Raw genomic sequence first — 20,330 nt, 5'->3', positions numbered from 1 at the left:
CCTTTTACGTATTTGAGATTTAAAACCAGGGCCCATGGGCACTGAAGGTGCCGTAGCAGCAGGATATATTGGACCTCTCATTTGATTAGACAGTGTAGGCTCAAGTTTTATTCATTACATATACAAGGTTAAAGGTTACATTTATTGTTTGACAGGATGAAAAGCTAATGAAAGAGGCTGTCATAGATACATAGATTATCTTTTCACTATCAAACCACCAGGTGATCTGCTTATTTTCTTCTTTACTGAGATTTCCTTTGGAAGAATACTGATGGTATTAAACATCAGTACAGAAAACGTGTATGTGGTCCTTACTGTATACTGAGTTTTTTGGGATTTCAACATACTTAAAATGTGATATGGTTTGTTTCTGTGAAATTGTATGACTTTTACTCCTAAATTATAGTGAATGCATGGATTTGACATGCTGCATTGTCCTTGCTTGTTAAAGTGTAAATGGGAATTTCTCCTCATTTACTTCCAGTCATATATCCTGTTAAATAAAATTATTTTTTCACTAGGCAAAGTAATACTAATATTGGTATGTGTATGAGACATCACATGCCCATTCACTGAGTGGAAAAAATTATATTTTGTTAATATAGAAGGTGTTTGACTGACGGGTGGTGATAAGCATAACCACTTTTCCTTATTACTGTGCCATTTTGAGAAAAGGAAGTGATAAAGCCCTAAGGCTTCTAAATGTAATAATGCAAATGAACGCATTGAAGTGTGAATATTTCAAGGCAAACCACACTTAATACTTCCAAAAATGTGTATGCCATGGAATGGAGTTTACAGGCTTAGCAAGAGCCACTGTCACTGGAAAAATGAAATAAGTTTCTGTAACTTAAACATCTCTCTTTACCCCATGCAACTTTACCATCAGAAGAAAAATGAGTTTGATTCTCCTTTGATTTAAGCCACACAACTAAACATTCTGTTTTCTTAAAAAAAAAAGTTCATTTACTGAGTGAAACTCTGGTACTTTGAATCTGCAGGAACTCTTAAATTTGATAATGTTGATATTCTTTTGTGACCAGCTACGATTTTGCACAGTACAAAAAAAAAAAAAAAAAAAAAAAGGAGAGATAAACAGATAAGGTAGCTGCTGCATGAATTATAGTCAAGATAAGCAGAACATTTCCTTGGCCGGATAAATAGGATGCTACGTTCAGTTCTGCTCTCATGAGAGAATGTAGTGCTATGAAGATAGCTGGCAAAACAGTGAATATTACATGAGCTAACATAACATGTCCAGTGGATATAAACAGTGTATTGACAATACACTGGTTCAAAGGCCAGATGTCTAAAGAGACTAGCCAGATAAAAAAGAATGACATGAATAGCAGTGTGGTTTTAATGTTAAAGTAAATACTTACTTTATATTTAAATGGAAAAAGAAGCATAAAATAAACTCAAACAGCAGCCTTTAGGGCATCAAAAGTGAAATGGCTGAATAGGCATTGTCATAAAATGAGTTGTTCTGCTTGGCTGGGGTAAAGAATATCTTATAAAACTATTTTATGAAAAGTTAATATTATTTGATATGAGTCCTTACAGAGGGTGTTTTTTTGATAAAAAGACAAATTGTGTGATTGGAAAAAGCATTTTAAAAATTATAGAAAGAACTTCTTATTTAACGTTCAGAACAATTTGTTTGAAATTAATTTTCTGTACTAGTCTTATTGTTAAGTTACTAGACTGAGACATAGTACATTTGAGCTTTACCTTTGTATTGTTTGTGCAAGTCAATTTAAGTAGTTTGCACAGCAGCAGAATCTCACTGAAATGGAAATAGAATTATTTTCTTCCATTACGTGAAGATACAGGTATAGATCCATAGTATCTCCATTTTATAGCCATGGTATCAGATTAAAACCATAGTAGTTGACTTTCTGGACTGAGAATGGCACTGTAATGCTATGGGAAAGTGATCGAAATGTCTGTATATCCTACACATTTCGCAGGAAGTGTGAAAGACTACGACTACTGTAGAACATGTCATCTAGCAGGACATGTGCCTCATCAGAGTAAAACTGGATTAGCTGCTAGTTTGTACAATTGACATTTAAAGTCTTTACAGAAAATACATGTCTTACTGAAAGATGAACCATTACTATTTCTTTGGGTAAGAGCATTTTGCCAGATGGACATTAGAAAACCACTAAGGAATTCAGGGACAGACCTCTTTGAATTTACTCCATGCTATTTTAATTATGGAAGATTTCACTTTCAGAAAATATCTGGTCATTTGGTACACACAATCTGATCTATTTGTGATCAGTCAGCAAAATTTTAAATTGCACAACAGAAAAATGAGAGATTTGAGCACTTTCCATTAGCACTTTCAGTGTGTATGGTTTCCTGCACTAGCGGAGATTAAGTACTTTCCATTGATGTGCAAAGAAGTGGTTCACATAGGGATCTCGTGCCTGACCAATTTGGTGGCCTTCTATGATGGGGTGACGGCATCGGTGGACAAGGGACGAGCAACTGACATCATCTACCTGGACTTGTGCAAAGCTTTTGACACTGTCCCGCACGACATCCTTCTCTCTAAACTAGAGAGACATGGGTTTGATGGACGGACCACTCGGTGGATAAGGAGTTGGCTGGATGGCCGCACTCAGAGAGTGGTGGTCAACGGCTCGATGTCCAGGTGGAGACCGGTCACGAGTGGCGTCCCTCAGGCGTCTGTGTTGGGCCCGGCCCTGTTCAACATCTTTGTCGGTGACATGGACAGTGGGATAGAGGGCACCCTCAGCAAGTTCACCGACGACACCAAGTTGTGTGGTGCCATCGACACGCTGGAAGGGAGGGATGCCATCCAGAGGGACCTTGACAGGCTGCAGAGGTGGGCCTGTGCCAACCTCATTAAGTTCAACCAGGCCAAGTGCAAGGTCCTGCACCTGGGTCATGGCAATCACAGGCACAAATACAGGCTGGGCGGGGAATGGATTGAGAGCAGCCCTGAGGAGAAGGACTTGGGAGTGCTGGTGGATGAGAAGCTTAACGTGGGCAGGCAATGTGCCCTTGCGGCCCAGAAGGCCAACCGCATCCTTGGCTGCATCAAGAGAAGCGTGGCCAGCAGGTCGAGGGAGGTGATTCTCCCCCTCTACTCTGCCCTGGTGAGACCCCACCTGGAGTGCTGTGTCCAGTTCTGGAGCCCCCAGCACAAGAATGACATGGACCAGTTGGAGAAGGTCCAGAGGAGGGCCACGAAGATGATAAAAGGGCTGGAGCACCTCTCTTATGAGGACAGGCTGAGAGAGTTGGGGCTGTTCAGCCTGGAGAAGGCTCCGGGGAGACCTGATAGCGGTCTTCCAGTACCTCAAGGGGGCCTACAAGAAAGATGGGGAAAGGCTGTTTAGTAGGGCCTGTTGCGATAGGACGAGAGGTAATAGTTTTAAAATAGAGGGGGGTACATTTAGATTAGAAATTAGGAAAAAATTTTTTACGATGCGAGTTATAGAACACTGGAACAGGTTGCCCAGAAAGGTGGTGGAGGCCCCATCTCTGGAAGCGTTCAAGGCCAGGCTGGATGAGGCTCTGAGCAACCTGACCTAGTCAGGGATGTCCCTGCTCCTTGCAGGGGGGTTGGACTAGATGACCTTTGAAGGTCCCTTCCAACCCTAACCATTCTATGATTCTATGATTCTATGATTCTATCTCCATTACTACACAGAAAAGGAGAAAGGGGGGATCAGATGTTCCGTATGTTTCTTCACCACAGACCAGAGATAACTGAAGAGTTGTATGAGCATGGTGCAGCTACCCGCTCTCCTCGCCGTGCAGCGCTGCATTGACACGGCTGCCCTATGTCTGAGATTCGAGTGGTCACCTCTGCATAAATGGTGTCGTGTTTGCATGCCAGCCCCTCTAGAGCCAGTGCAGGGATTTCTAACACATCTTTGTATTGCAAGTTATAGTCGTACCTAAGCAGTTTACCTGGGAACACTGGAAATCTTTGTGGAATGACAGAAATGAGCCTGTATCTCCTGAATCCCAGGCTACCATCCAGATCACTAGTTAATTCAATCTATGGTCTGTCCCAAGAAGTTAAGGGTCTTCTAGCTGGTCTTCCAGCCAAAGACCAGCTCTACCTCACCCCCTCCTTTCTTTCTTTCTTTTCTTCTCTCTGCATCAAGGAAAGGTAATTCCTAGAAAGATTCTTCCCAGAGATTTTCACATGAAAATTTCTGTACTGTGCAAGAAAAGACATTACTCTAATGATATTTCACTTAGAGTCCATTTTATTCAGCAGATATTTTGTACATTTCAGCATTTTTCTTCAAATGAATCCTAAAGTAATTGAAATAAAAATGAATTCTAACTCTGAAAAGAATATTGATGAGGATGAAGGTAATCTTCAGAATACAGCTTTTTAGGTTTATGATTTAATAAATTGAACATGTGTCTTCTGAAAGTAGATTATTTTAGCTACTTCTGCAGGCATTTTTACATGAAAATGGGAATGCACCATCTTACAACGTTATATTTTTTATCTTTTAAATGGAAATAACACTTCTCCCCGAAGAACCATGAAAACATGATGGTGTGTTTGCATTAGTGTTTTATGTGACTTTGGAAAATTATTGTCAAGTTCTTGAGAGAAAATACCTTTTTTGCTAAATACAACTATATATATTTTTTTAAAGAGTTGTTTAAAGCTGTAGGTTAAACTATCATTAAAATTTTACTAGTTTATAAAATAAAATACTTTGTAATTATTTTTGAGCAGTTATGCTTCACAGTTCTTGTTACTGTAATCAAATTACAGTGAAGAATGAAAACACATGACTTATTTGATGAAAGATACCTGATCAGCTTCAAATATATTTTGAAAGGCCTCGAGTTTTGATTTTCTTGCATTAATCACCATATCCCTTCTCTACTGTGCCCTCAAATCTATATGTACAATAATATTGTGACAGATGACACCTCTGTCTTCCATAGCCTCAGAATTGAATGCAGTGTAGGGTAAAAAACACCTTCACAGTGGAGGGAAGAGATATTCTCAGGGTGTTTTTCCATTTCAAAATACAGTCTCACAGATTTGTCTGTCATTTTGTGTTTCCTTCTCAGGAGGAGTGAATGTTTCCTGTTAACAGACTAGGGTGTGAATTACTGCTTTAGCTTTTGAAATGTGTGGTTGGGGACAGGAATTTGTTCTGCTGGAGAAGTGGATGCACAGTAATTTAATGAGGGGGGTACCAGCAGGTCCCATGCATTCCTCAAAGCAACCCAGAGCTCTGATATAATTTAGCAAAGTTTCTGCACAGTTTGTCAGTCTAATAGGAAAAGAATGTCTTTCAGTAAGTTACTCTTTTTCAAGAAAGAGGTTGAACGACCATTTTTATATATTGGCAACTTATAGGCTATTATAATGCCAGCATGTTTCCTGACAGTGGCAGGATGTGTAATGAAACTGAGTGTAACAAAAATGCAAATATTTATTTTTTCTGATTCTAGTAGTTGGGAAACAAGGCTGGAAAGTATTAGGGAATGGCTCATACTTCTCTTTCCAGAATGTTTTGTGAAGTCTTGCAGTGCAATCTGCATCAGATAACACTGATCCTTAGGGATTACTCATACATTTTATACATATGAGAAAGCTATTAACAACTCCATGACACAGCAAAGTATTAAGCATCCAGAGTGTTTAATGTGAAAAATACTGAAATCATTATGTTTTAAAGTGTAAGTGTTCATCAGACAATGCTATTTAAAAACAAAGTTGAATATGTAAAGTTGAAAAACAGCATGTTTTATGTCAGCTTTTTTAACATCTCAAAAAAACTCAGTAGCACTGAAGAAATAAAATACTTGTATCTTTAAAACTGTTCAGTTACATACATGACGAAACACACTGATTTGATATTGTACTGGTATCTCCCTTCCAAATAACTTAGAATTTTAACTCAGTAGAAAAATTGTGCTGTGGAATGAAATGTTCAAAATGCTAAATACCTGTTAGCATTTTGAAAAGGGTCAAAGTCCTTGAGTATGTTTGTTTTCAAATTGTGATTGCCTTTATAATATAAATTCTAACTCTTAATTTTTTATTAATACAAATCAAGAAATCATTTAAAATTCTTAAAAGTTTATACAATTATTTGGTGTGGAAGCATGCATTCCTCTAAGTATTAAACTCTGTATGTTTGGTTAATTTTACTACAAAAGCTAAAATCTGAAAATTCTTTGCAGATAGGTAGTAAATACACTACTACTATCTCACCTGGAAAAACAAATTTAAGATCACATATATTTTAGTTACTTTCTGTTGCATTTTATTTATCTCAGTGACTTTTGTATCACACCATAACAAATATGATTTGCACAAAAACTAAGAGATAAAGTCAGTTTAAAAAATCAGAGAAAAGGATGTATCCCCTAAGTAGACACGTCAAAATCAACAGTTCCTACCATATTACATTTCTTTTGGTTGTTACCTGATTTGTGTAGATTGTCTAGTAAGTATGCTCAGAATGGACTTTGAATTTGTGAATAATTTGCAAATTCTCCTGGTTTTAAGTACAAAGCTTGTTTGCTTCACTCAGTAAAACCTGGCTTTGTTCCATCAGAAAGTAGATCCAGTCCTGCAGGACTATGCATGGTTTTTAAGTATTTCTGCTTAGGATCACCAGACACCATCAGCAGTTCCGCGTGAAATCTTTTCATCATGAACTGTGCATTACAAAGTATCCTGTGTGAGCAAAAGTCAGTTTTCATTAGCTGTGTGATTATGGTGAATGACAGCAACAGAAATATTAGTTTGGCCTCAATGCATTTAAAATGCAGTTTTAGAAGTCTATTTTCAGAGCAATGTTACTGAATTAATTGGGAAACAACTCATACTTCAAGAAGGTCTTGAAATTTTGCAGATGTGGATCACTTGTATTTGTTAATTAAAATAAGGAAAGTCATAAGACTTTTAGTACACAAAGCCTTTGAAAAGAAATTCTAAGATTACAGCAATCTGAAGGGATTACTACAGCATGGAATGAGTTTGATTGCAGAGTCTTCTATGTGGTGAATCTTAATGCAGAATTAACCTGTGACATGTCAGTCATGTTGCCCTTCAGTTGATGATATATTTGACCTCTTATCCCTTTGCAGCCTATCGGTGCTTTGAACCCAAAGAGAGCAGTCTTCTATGCAGAACGGTATGAGACATGGGAAGATGATCAGACTCCACCTTATCATTACAACACCCACTACTCTACATCTACTTCTACACTGGCTTGGCTTGTTCGTATTGTAAGTATTTCTGGATCCTGGTTTTCATTAGTATCTTTATCTACAGCATCTCTTCTGTCACTTACCACTATTTCAATTTTTTTTTTTTAAATTAAAGTACTTTCCTGTCAAAATGTCATTGTTCTTCCCTACCTTAAAATCTCAAAAGTTCTCTAGGTATACTGTGTATACTCATTTGTACTGATTGGGGGATCCTTACTACTCAAACAATCTGAAAAATGTTGAAACACAAAATTGTGGTGGTGTAAGGACACATATGATGAAGAAAATCCATCTAAAACTAAATCCACCTAAAAAAAGTCTCTAGACAATGTGAAAAGCTGATACTACTTATATATTCATTTATTATTTTCAGCTAGGGATAAATATATACACCGTTAAAGAAAAGCCTTTCATAAAAGGCACAATGAACTGTGTCAGATTGAGAGGGGAAATATAAAACCGGTTTTATATTAAGGCAGCATGGAGTAGTATTTTATGCAAATGAACTATGCTTCTCAATGAATTAATAACTTACAGTTTTCAGAAATGTAAAGATGTAGATTCTAGCTTCAAACTGCTATTTCAGTTCTGGAAAACTCATGCTTAAATCCTATCCTCAAGATCAGATCTAGGGGAGGGGGCCAAACTTCAAAGACAGAATGAATCTGAATTCAGTTTATATGTTAACATAATGAATTACAGAAAAAGGAGTGTTGATGAGAGACTTAAGGAGACTTTAAAGAGAAATTTGAATTGGTGAAAAATCGAGTCACTATATAATTACTGAACTTAAACTATATCCTTTTAATAAAAATCTGTTGAATAAGGCGTTTTCTAAGCATGTTTTGCACACAACCAACCAAAGCAGAGCTGCCCAAAGCTGGAGATCTGGGTTTTCACTCATCTCAACTTCCCTTAGACATATCCTGTATTTCTGGTCAGAGAGGAAAAATTCATGTGTCTATGAATTCAGGATACACTTCTTAACCCGTGGGAAACTAAATGTTGATTACACTCCTACATGGGGTGATCACTGTACTCCTTTTAAAAGTTGCTAAATTATTCATGTACTGCGAATACATTTTATGGTTCACATGTGCTTCTTTGTTGCCTTAAAGTATATTAAAACCAGTGGGTTTATTTGCATGTTTATCTATTAGTTTTGGCTGCTATTCAACAAAAGATCCCCTCTTGCTAGTCGGCAAATTCTTAGGTCTGAAAGTCTGCTTACAGGCTGAATGTACAGCACACCAAGGAGTATTCATTTCCTGTATTAGGCTAATACTGTGTCATTTTTACTACTGTTGTTTATGTAATACTATAGGTGTTCTTGCTCTCTTTCCCTTCTGCCCTAACAGAACAAGAGAACAAGGTCTCTGCTTTGATGGCCTAGCAATATAGACCTGACAAATTGTGTTTGTTAAAAAATATATGTGAGACTAGCAAGCAGAAAATAAAAGGAAAAGCAGTGCTTTCCAGGGAAGAGATTGCTGGTGGCAAGAAGGTGAAAACAGCAAAGGGAGCATTTAATACAAGGGCATACCTAGATAGGTATTTTGAAGATCGTTTCAATAGGAGTGACCAGCAAAGAAAAGCAATCACTAGTGGGAGGTGACAACAGAAGTGAGAAGGAGACAGACGTGGGGAAAGTTTAAAGCTCAGAAATGTGAAAAAAGAAATAATGTGATGAGATTGGATAGGGCTGTGTATGGAAACTCAAAATAAAGGTTTTAAATTAAATGTGTATATAGACAGTAAAACATTATGTTTTTGGCTACAAAATAACAAATGAAAAATCCTAAGGGAGAAGATTATGGCAGTGAAGTTGATAGATAAGGCTAAGTCAGATTTCTGGAAGTCAAAGTAGAATTTCTTGCTCATGAATTTTTGAGCTATGTTTTGGTAGGAGTTTGTGAAGAATACTGTGGAAGAATATTTTATAAAAGATAAATTACAGTCTAGTCCAGGAAGAGGAGGGTGACAATAACAGATGCAGAGATTCAGACAGAAAAATGCTTTCAGTATTTTAAGAGATTGGAGAAGATGAATGGGAAGAGATGTGTGACAGTAGAACTTTTGCTAGAAAGTGACAACAAACTGAGAGTGAAAGAGAGGAGTGGGAAGTAAAGTCATGGGAGAAGACTGAGTAGACCAAAGAATAAGAGAAAAGGGAAAGAAAAAAAAGAGAGAAATGAAGAGAAAGCAAACAAGCAAACAAACACAAAAAGCTATGACAAAAAGTATACTTGAAGTGAAAGAGTCTAGATAGAAGCAGAACAAAACAGTATAGAGTAATGGGGATCCAGGGGAGAAACTACATGCATAGACCTTTGTATTGGAGGAAACAGTACTTGCAGTAGGGAAAGTAGTTTCAGGCACTCTGAAGTATGTATATATAGAGCTGTGTAATTGCCACAAAACCTTAAAAATTTTTTTGAATCTTGCTTTTTGGCTTTGACAGATGCAATCTGGTTCCTGTCAGTTCTCTTCAAAACATTGCTTGTAATATCATATTTCTGAGTCAATTCTGTGATAATCTGCTCCCTGCTGCCTTGTATTTCCCTCTCTTGCTTTCCTTTATCTGACGTACCAGGCTACTTTTATAAAAGGCACTTTGTGCCTTAGCCTTAGCTCTATCCTGCTTAATTGATTTCGATACCATCAATCTCTGCCTCCATTTTGTCATTAATAAATTTTTCACTGGTAGTTCAGTTTTCTCTTGAGTTCTTTTGTGTACTAAGAGTGTCCAGTAAAAATCCATCTTTAAAGTTGACCTGTTTCATTATGTTTTCAGAAATGTTTTCAGTGGCTTAGCATATAATATGTTGAAGCTACTGGTAATTACTTTAATAATTTAATTATTAATTTTTATTCTTCTTCTGCCTTTTATTATACTTAATATAATAGGATGTAATCCTTAACTGAAGCTATGGGCTACTAGTGCATCTGCAAAGCTTCTGTTTGTATTTTCTGTGACCTGGTTGTACAAGTCTAGGTGTGCTCCATTCTCTTCTGTAAGAATGCTAGTAGAAAAATGAAGGCAGTTTCCGGATAAGCAATGGTTTAGCCTCACTAGGCCATGTATCAGATTGGTTATGGTCACTTTTGAGGGTTATACAGCTGACCCTGAAACTCTCCCAGAGCAAGATAATGCACATACCCTCTTTCTGTACAGGCCCCCTGCACACACACATACCTGTGTGCATGCATACTCATGTGAATTTAAATTATCATTATTAATTAACCTGTACGTGTTTATTTAAACTAACCCATTGTGCATTTCAGACCACTCCATAATACTGGAATTCACAAAGGTCAGGGAACAGTCCTCTAACTAGCTTATTCAGAAATTAACTGAGCCACAGTCTAGAAATCATTGATGCTATAATTACAAATGAATCCCACATGTTCTCTAAAAATGTTAGGTTTATATCCAAAATCAACTGTTTCTTGAAAATTATCAGCTTTTTAAGTTGAGAGGTGGATTATTAAAGTTTAGATAACTACTTTACAGAGGTAGGTAATGAATGTGCAAGTCAACCGTATTGTTGAGTCAGGTTAATAATGATAATAAAAACAAACAGAAAACACCATGATTTGTATAATACTGCTTTCCTCTCCTTTGAGGCATTACTGAAATCAAACTATGGTTAAACATTTTTGCACATTCCACATCTTTAGATCTAAACCTAAAAAATTAAGCTTGTTCCTTGGGAAATCTGAGCCAACATCACCCACAAGTTTTCTCCTGCAAACAGAATTAAAGATATTCTGGAAAGGGATGCACTGTTCTGTTGACAGAATTCCATTCTCGTATCAATGGAGTTAAATATTTGTAGTTTATGTATAGGTGATCTTACCACCTGGTTTAAGAGTAATTTTCTTCACATGCTTTCCACGTGGGCCAGTGACTATTTGAATTGCAGTAGGTAGAACAGTTTAAGCAAAGAATCCTACATCAGAATGCCATGTATTCCAGTGACGTGAATGTCAGCCTGAAAAGTAGATAGAATAAAACAGAAGACTAGGCAGTGGAATTAATTCTGGCTTGAATGTGAATATCAAAATTGTTTTCACATTTTTTGGTTAAATAGGCTAGAGCTATGGTGCAATTGGATGCTCTCAGTAGTTGCTGTTGAAAAAGTTATATTTTCATGAATCAGTTACATTGTCATTGAAATAAAGAACAGATTAGACAATGTGATTCTTTAATGCTGTGGTCAAGAAGTTTGTAGAGAATAATTGGTTTCCAGTTATTGTTACTAAAACTAAGTACTTGTCCAAGGTAGAAGAAATTCTGTATTTATTATGAGTCTGGTCTGATTGAACTGAACCCAGTTTTTAGTGAGATTCAAAGGTGAGGAGGACTTGAAATCCTGTTGTAAACAGAAGTGAATCTGAGCCTCCTGGTTGATAGGTCTAAGCAGAACAGTCACAGTTATATCAGACAAAAGGTGTACATCACTGTGACAAAACCCCAAATACTCTCTTTTTCTCCTCTTGCAAATGGCTGAAAAGACACTTTTGTTTGACATAACATGTCTCAGAATGACACATCCCTTCCTTTTCCCTCCCTTACTCCCACCATACGTGATTCAAATGGGACTAGGCACTGTTAAAAGGGAGATGGAGGGAGAGAAGTGCTGTTGAATGGAAAAATTACTTGTTCCCACAGCTCAAGCTTGTATTCATCGCAATCAAGTACCCCATCAATTTCTCTCTTGTTGGCAGTGAACAAGGCGTGAATTTTATTCAGAATATTAGGAATGAGTGAGATGGAGTTATAATGAAAACATTGTGGAGCTTTATAGCTTTCACAGCAACAAAACCTTTACATGAAATGACAGTAATCGGTATCATAGAATAACAGTATTTAAATTAGTATATTGAATCCAGATAGGAATTGTATTTATATAATATAAGCACTTGACTCTCCAGAGAATAAAATTACCTTAAAATTGTGTGAGAGGTCTGAGATAAAGCAAGTGAAAGCTCTGAATTTCTGCTAAGGATTAAAAATCCAAAAAGATAGGCACAACAGGTCATAGCAAGAGAGCATAATAGGGCACCCTGTAGTGCTCAGCTATTAAAAGTTTAATCCTTGATTATGAATTTTATTGCTTTTGTGTATTTGTCTCGGATGCTTAAAATAATGTTGTCATGGAATTTTGGATTAATGTTTTTACATAATTTATTGTAATTACATCATTTTTCTGGTTTCTCCTTTTTTTTTAATCCATCAATTGCTTCTGATTTCAGAGCCTCAGCAGTGACCCACAGTCTGCTGCACAATAATATCAACAACAAATTACATGTAGCTTATAAAGAAAAAAAATGATAGGTTGGGGTTGGTAGAAGACAGAATTATTTGAGCTCAGATCAACAATGTGTAAAGTTTTTCAGAACAAGTAAACTAGAAACATATCATAATTTGCAAAGATTACTGCTGCAAGTATATACAGAGAATTGGAGGGTAAGAATTTAGTTAAAGCCAAAATAATTCTAATGTTGAAATAATTTAATGTACATTTAATGTTAAAATTATAATATTAATAGTATTTTAGACTAAATTAATATAATCTAATTCCTGTGTATATTATTTTCAGTTTGCTAGCTCTAGGTCTGAATCATACACTTTTTCATTTATATTTTACATGAAGTTCTCTATATGAAGCACTGTAAAATCTAGACATATAAAAACTCAATTTCTTTTCTTTCAGTATTACAATTCATTGTGATACTTTTATGCTGCTCACCAAATTGAGCTGCTTTTAGATTTTAATATTCTGGTCAAATTATAAACCTCTTCCTCACTTGCCACAGACTTTTTCAATATTAATGAGTACAAACAAGGTCGTTATGGAATGGGAGTTAGGGTCCTCCAACAAGAAATTATATTGTGATTATTTTTTATTTAATTTAATTATTTTTAGTTAATTATTTAACACATACTAGGATTCTCTGATGGGAATAAATCAACTGATGAAAGTATATTTCTGAGATTGTGACCTGTTCTTTTGAATGTATCTTTTTAATATAAATCCCCAATGTTTCAATGGAAAAAAATACATGGAAAAAAATTCCACCAATCAATTACCAGTACAATGTCTTGCATTATTAAACAAAAACTATTCCATATTTACACTGACAGACACTGAAAGTTAAGATACTGTCTCTGGCTAAAAAAAAATTAAAAAAAAAATATTTGTTCAAATATGAACAATTCTCTTAAGCCACTTCAAAGATACCGACGTACGATGATAGCAATAAGAGAGATATCCCATTCCTTCTCCCTTAGAGACAGAAATTTAGAGTTTTTCTCTTCTTTGAAAGAAAATAGCCTGTGTTGACTGTCGTATATGATTGAAAAGATTAATTGGGAAGTGGAATAAAGATTAGAGAAACAATGGCCTCTGGAAATCTTAATTCCCTCTTTTATTTTCCATCTCTTTTTGGATTCTTTCACTACCTTTGCATCCATGCTTTCCTTATGTATATTTTAATTGCTTTTAAATGCTAGAGAAAATTAATTACTTCAGTCCTCTTTAATCTTGAGTAATTTAAATACAATATGTATAATGATGTGACATAATTCCCTCAAAATTTCTTTATTAATGGAGGAGTTCCCTGCTTTGTTCAAAAGTTTCCAAAAAGAAAACAGAGGATATATAGAATAAAATTAAAATAGTAGATGGTTAATGCTGTAATAAGAAATATAATCTAGTGATTATGAACTCCTTTGATTAACAAAATTTCCAAATGATCAGGACTTGGAAGGAAATAAATTTGGGTGTGAATTTAACAAAAAAAAGACACTTTGTCAAACATTCCCCACCCACTTTGGCAAAGAGGAAGAAGTACTTTCCATTCCGTGTGGACATATTGCCAAATATTAATTGAATCAGCGCGCTAATGGAGTGGTGCTGGAAAACCAGGGAGTTGGCAACGATCTCGGTATTCAGGTTCTGCTGTCAAATTAAGAATTTGGTCCCTTTTTAACCCCTCCCCTGTAGTGGAATGCAGTGACATAAAAATGTGTTCTCCAGACTGTCTAAGACTTGAGCTCTTCCTACCCAAAAATTAATAGCTGTTCTATTTAGTAAGAACTGGGAGTGTGGTTTCATGTAGAATTAACAAAAGTGAAAACTCTAAATAATTAATCTAAATAATAATTAAATAATAATTTAATCTCTGTACCTCTGCCCCAAAGTAATGCTAAAGCTAGATACCTTGCAACCATAGTCAGCCTCATAGTGACAGTACAGCCGTTCTGCCCACTGTGAGGCAAAATGAAACCTCCTAAGGTCTTTTAAATTAAATGAAAACAAAAGGAATATCCAGGTGTGGGATTTTAAAAGATTTTATTTTGACATATAATCTTACAAGGGATAAACAAAGCATGGTAATATAAATAACACAGAGAGTATTTACGATGGTTGGAGTGAAGTAGGCAACCATCATGAACTGGAACATAATTAGTCTTATGGAAGAGTGAATATATAAAATAACCTTTCCTGCCAGAACTCAAGATTTGTGTGTGCAAAATGTGTTAGTGCCAATAAATGTACTAAGATATTCAGTACAGATACCCATGCATAGATATAACTATGAAGTGCCATACTTTTCTTTAATTGTGCCTTTATGAAGTATTTTGATCTGCAAAAGTAATTTGAATTTTGTTAGAAACCTGCTGCATGATTCCTTCTGCTATTTTCTTAATTTGTCTTCATTTAATTGACTACAGGAGCCCTTTACAACATTCTTTCTAAATGCAAATGATGGCAAATTTGACCACCCAGATCGAACATTCTCTTCAGTAGCCAGGTCTTGGAGGAACAGCCAAAGAGATACCTCAGATGTGAAGGTAGAGTATACATTAAATAAATTGATAAATGTGCATTTTTGTTTATGGTATTTTGTTTTAGCTAGGGACAAAGAGGGTTTTATATTTCATATATTTATATTCAGTACACTAGGTATAGTTTAAGTAAAAGGTAGATGTTACTGAAGATTATTGTTCTAACAGAAACAATCAAAGATTCTTTGAAGTTGAGTGGACAAAAGGTGTTTTGTTTTTAGTGAAAAATAACCTAACTGATCTAATTTAGATCAGATAATCAGGATATGGAGAAAAGCCCAATAAATTGTTCTTTCCTGCTGTTAACTCAATATTTGGCCCACTCCATAAAACACAGCAGGAATTGGATTTGACCTTAAAGTGTCATATTGTTATAGCTTGCCTAGCTCTGGGTTTGCATTGCCTGGGGCAATTAATAAAACATTAATGACAAGACCCATTTAAAATGTTGGCTTTTCTGTACAGCTTTAGCTTTTACTTGACTGTGCCTGGGGATATTATGCAACAATAAGCATTAGATTAAAACAACTTCTACACGATATACAGAAACAGCCGGAGAGCAGGGTGATTTTACTGTTGTTGTTCCTTACCTATTGTTAAATACAAAGGGTTATTGTTCACATACGTGGGACCTTATCAGAAAAAAAAAACCAAGATCTAATAATATTTTTAATAATAGAATCCTTTCTTGATTCTGATTTTCTAATAATATAGTAAAAGGCTGCAGTATAGCATTAATTGCTCTTTTTAAAAAACTTTATTTTAAAGTGGATAGATGTCTCTTCTATTTTGATACTGCCACTCATACTAGGAAATACTAAAGTCAAGGTCACATTTCCATTGTATTTTTTACTTAACCTGACAAAAGAAGAAGATGTAGTTTTGTTGATTTATTTTTATTCCAGAGCTCCTGTTTGCATAAATATTCCAGTAGTGTCTGAAGTGTATGTGGACAAACTGTGTTGTTATTATTCAGTTACTAATTATAATAATGAATTATAAATTGTATGGCCATCTTAACATATGGGAGAAAGTGATTTTTAAAGAAAAGAAATTAACCTAAACCTCTTACAATTCATTTCATGTTTATTTATGCTCCTGTGGAAGTCAATAGTATTTTAAGTACTATCGCTGTTACCTTTGCAAAAAAAAAAAACAAAGGAAATTTCAAAACTTGGAAACAATTTGAGTTAGTACCTACTGTATTTGAAATGCAGCCATTTCTTCAAATTCAAAGGGCTGACATTTTGATTTTTCCCTTTCAGTGAAATCTGGTTTTCCTGGTATTCTACCAGAATATCTGGGGAAATGGCCTGCTAGGAGTGGGACTGAAACAAAAGATAAGAGCCTTAAACTGAGGAATAAGGAAAGACAGTTGGAAGTGACTGTAATCTTCTTGTCTGGCTTTAGTACACAGGAGGAGGGCAGTCAAATACATGAAGGCATTGCAAAAGATAAAGGAATATCTGTGGACAGACGGAAGGATGGTATTCAGCTAGGGTATATAATTAATGAAAGGATTCTTCCCAAACTAGCAACCAAATGAGTTATCAGTAAAAGAAAGAACTGCAATGATTTTATGAAAATACCAGGAATCTTGTGAACCAAGTAGGGTAATTTAAACTGCTGCTGCCTGCTACTGCAAGGATGCGGGAATTATGGAGGAATAGCAGTTACATTATAGAATGTATTTGTATTTAAAGCAATCCAAGTTATTAAAATAAAACAAGTATTAAAAAGATGCTCAAAACCAAGTACTCACCTTCAGAAAAGGAAGGCAAAAGGTGAAGATGTGGGGTAGCTATGTACTTTAATGTCATTAAGTTTAAAGAAGGGAGCTAGGGATAACTTGGATAAAATAGTAACAATTAAAAATTAGAGTTCTATTGGAGGAAAGATTATAAAATAATGTATTCTAGAATACATTTGGGAGTCTGCTGTAGAGCCCCAGAGTCAGATTTAGATATATATACATTTCTGTTGTGCCATTAGAAAGAGAAATACTACTTGGAGCTAACTCATTACAGAAAATCTAATGAGAGGCACAGATGACGTATGTTAGCCAATAAATGTTTTCTCCAGATAATCCCTGACCTGTCTGTTCAGGGATGCTTTAGGGATTAAAGATGTTGTTTAAAATATTGTTTTGTTAATTAATGAAGATACAGGGAAGGAGAGTTTAGAAATTAACCTTGGGTTGATTTATTATGAGTTGATTCAGCTTAAGATAAAAATAGATAAACAAAAGCAGATTCAAAAATAAGCTGAATATTTTAGGGATGTTAAAGCAAATAGAAGAAGTTCATAAGCTATCTAAATAAAAATGAAACAGTGAAAAAATGTGGAAATGAGAGGAGTTTTTAAATGTATTTAATGTCAGCATTCAGTGTATTGCATCATCAAATTGATTTATTATACATTGATACAAAGCCACTACTGGAATAAGTCTACTGAAGTATACCTCAGTAGCCTAAGCAATATATGTCAATGCGTTGCTGTTTTGTGTTCAGTTTAACAAGGAAACTTGAAGATCAGCAGGATGCAGAAAGCTTATAGTGATACCAAAGCTATATCCTTAACATTGTAACAACTAGAATATCTCGTGTCATCTAAATTCCACCTGAAATAGTGTCATTAGTCAGTCATTTGTTTCAGAGCTTTTATGTTCTTGAAGAACACAAGTTGTTTGTTTGGTTTTTTTTCCCCTTGTTCAATTTTTAGTATGTATTCATGCTGGATCAGGCAAATTCTTAGTGCTTCCTTTGCTGGGAACTAGCTAGTGGAAGTATATACCCGAACTGGAGGGAGCCATAAGAGCAGCAAATATGTTTAAGGAGTTGGATACAGGAAGAAAACTATGCATGAGTGTGGGGTAATTAACGTCTAAAAGTGAAGACATGGTATCATAAATGCTATAAAATAGGCAAACATGTAAAAGAATTGTTTGTCAGGGAACAAAGAGGTAAACCTCAGAGGAAAGGGATCAGAGTTGAAAAATGCTTATTTAACCAGCAGAGTATGAAAAGTTGAAGTGGAATTGTGTCTTCTCTGAATTTGAATGTCCTCACAAGGAGAGGTAGTAAAACCCATATTTCCCAAGCTTCTTAGAAACATAGACTGGCAAAGCACTGGCAAAGCATCAGGGATAATCATGAATTGGCAAGAGCATGCACTAGTTGACCCTTTAGGCCCTTCCCATTTGTAGAGTCTGTGTTTCTTAGCGATAAATCAAGAATGAGTATAGCAGCTAATTGTTGCTGTTGTTTGTTTCTTAAGATCTTAATGAACTACATTTCTCAATGCCATGACATCAGGGCCAACTTTTCCCTGAGGCCTCAGAGTTCATTCTGCAAAAGGATGGCAAAGTGAACTGTTATTAATACTGCAAATACTCAATTTTTTTTTCAGATTAGTTATACTACTGCTTGGAATGCCTACAGGCTTTTAAAGCATTTTAATCAAGTTTTCAGGGCCTAGAAAAGCAGTGAGGTTTGCAGAGCTACGAAGACACTCCCTAAAAATCTCTACCCATTTTGCCTCCTCTCCTAAGAGCAGCAACTTCTGTCTTGCATAATAAAACACCTTCAACTCGGAGAGTTTGAAACATCAAAAAATTCATGTTCAGCTGTCTGGCAACTTCTAACATTTATATAGTGGTCCTGCGAGAAAGTAGTGCAAAAGAAAAGATGTATAGAGCTAGCATGTGAGTACAAAATCTTAAAGCATGTTCTCTGTCAAAGTGTTCCGCATATTTGTGTAGCTTCTTCCTGGCTGTTATAAATGGGGGTCTTTTGTAGTGAGGAATCCCATGTGGTGTACATGCTGTAAATTGTTTTCCCACCCTAGAGATTTTTTGAGTCTTTATAGTAAATATTAGGTGTTTGAATATGGACTATCCATCAAAGCAGCAAACTTTCAAAACTGTTAGAATAGCAAGTGTTCATTATTCGTGTATCTCTTATGATATATTTGAAATTCATCTGAGCTGCTTCAAGTACATTTAATCTCACTAATCTCATTAATTACTGTGGCACAGGTTATGAAATAATTTAAAAACAGCATGTATAATGAATTAATCTGAGATTTCTCAATGCTGTCTGTTGTAAGATGACCACAATTTTGGCTTTCAAATGCCATATTAAATAAATACATGAATTGTCTTAATTCTTTATTAGCAAGGTCTGATTTTAAAAATCCTTTTTTTTTTTTAGAAAAGAAAATTCTCTATTATTATTTTTTTTTCATCAGTTATTGTTTAAGAAAGAGGACTATGAGGTGCTTTATTCTTAAATGCTTAAGTCACTTCTAAAGTAGGTCAATTTTAACTAGTGAATTGAGGTTTTTAAGCAATGCAGACACTTCCCACAACTGTTATTTTGCAGCCTCAATGTATTTTTAAAGGGAACATCCAAATCACTATTTAAAAAATCTGCATTAAATTTAAAAAAATAAATACCTGACATTTGCAAAGGAATGTATATCTCTTTAGGAAGTTGCAATTCTGTGGGTCAGTCTCCTTTTTTCATACGCATGTGTCCTCTCTGGCATTCTGTCTCTCCCTGTCCCCTCCCTTCTTCCCTCTCTGCCTTTGCGTATGTGTAGTCTCCTCTGGAACTAAATTGTTTCACATTGAGCTAATGAAAATAGGGGTGTGCCAGTGGTTTGATCAGTCTGAAAAAAAAAAAAAGCTGTAATTGCTACATCTTGAAGTATGGCAAAAGGTACACCACCTTTGAAAAATGTAGTGTATGATAGATTATTGCTCAGTGAATGATTAAAGATCTACTTAGAGAATTTTGTTCTGTACTTTTGCAGTTTTGGTTCATTTGCAAAAAAAAAACCTGTTCACCTACAGTGGATGAAACAGAATTAATACAGTATGTGCTGTATTAGAGTGGTAACACACAAGGGAGAACCTGGATAACAGAGTTTATTTTATTGTGTCTCCCTTTATCAACATCGACCTTCTCTCGAGATAATCAGTACAAGCTGGAGGAAGAATGAATGTTGGTGGAGTGACCTTTGAGGAAGCAAGTCACCCGGAAATGACCATAACTCGGCCAGTCAGCTTTCACATTTTTTCTTTTCCACCTCCACCCGCGCCCCCACTCCAGTTTTTAGTAACATTGACTTCCTCAGATCCTCCTGTTCAGGCACTAATCTTTCCTAATGCCTTTCAAACTTGTTATATTACTTTTTGAACAGCGTGTTTAGAAGTTAGAAAGGT

At 35.6% G+C, this 20,330-nt stretch overlaps 1 protein-coding gene across 2 annotated transcripts in view; it reads left to right on the top strand.

The window, feature by feature from the left end:
- Positions 1-20,330, top strand: part of NBEA (neurobeachin) — a 509,094-nt gene that overhangs the window by 425,007 nt on the left and 63,757 nt on the right. For both annotated transcript variants that reach the window (XM_086771979.1, XM_086771978.1), the window contains exons 45-46: positions 7,123-7,263; positions 14,990-15,109. In XM_086771979.1, coding sequence (XP_086628105.1) covers positions 7,123-7,263; positions 14,990-15,109 — 261 coding nt within the window. The remainder of the gene's footprint in view (positions 1-7,122; positions 7,264-14,989; positions 15,110-20,330) is intronic.

The sequence above is a fragment of the Chlamydotis macqueenii genome, chromosome 1 (genome assembly GCF_036417535.1).
Source record: "Chlamydotis macqueenii isolate bChlMac1 chromosome 1, bChlMac1.mat, whole genome shotgun sequence".
NCBI lineage: Eukaryota > Metazoa > Chordata > Aves > Otidiformes > Otididae > Chlamydotis > Chlamydotis macqueenii.
The sequence above is the reverse complement of the archived record's forward strand: the minus strand, read 5'-3'. Positions and strand labels throughout refer to the sequence as shown.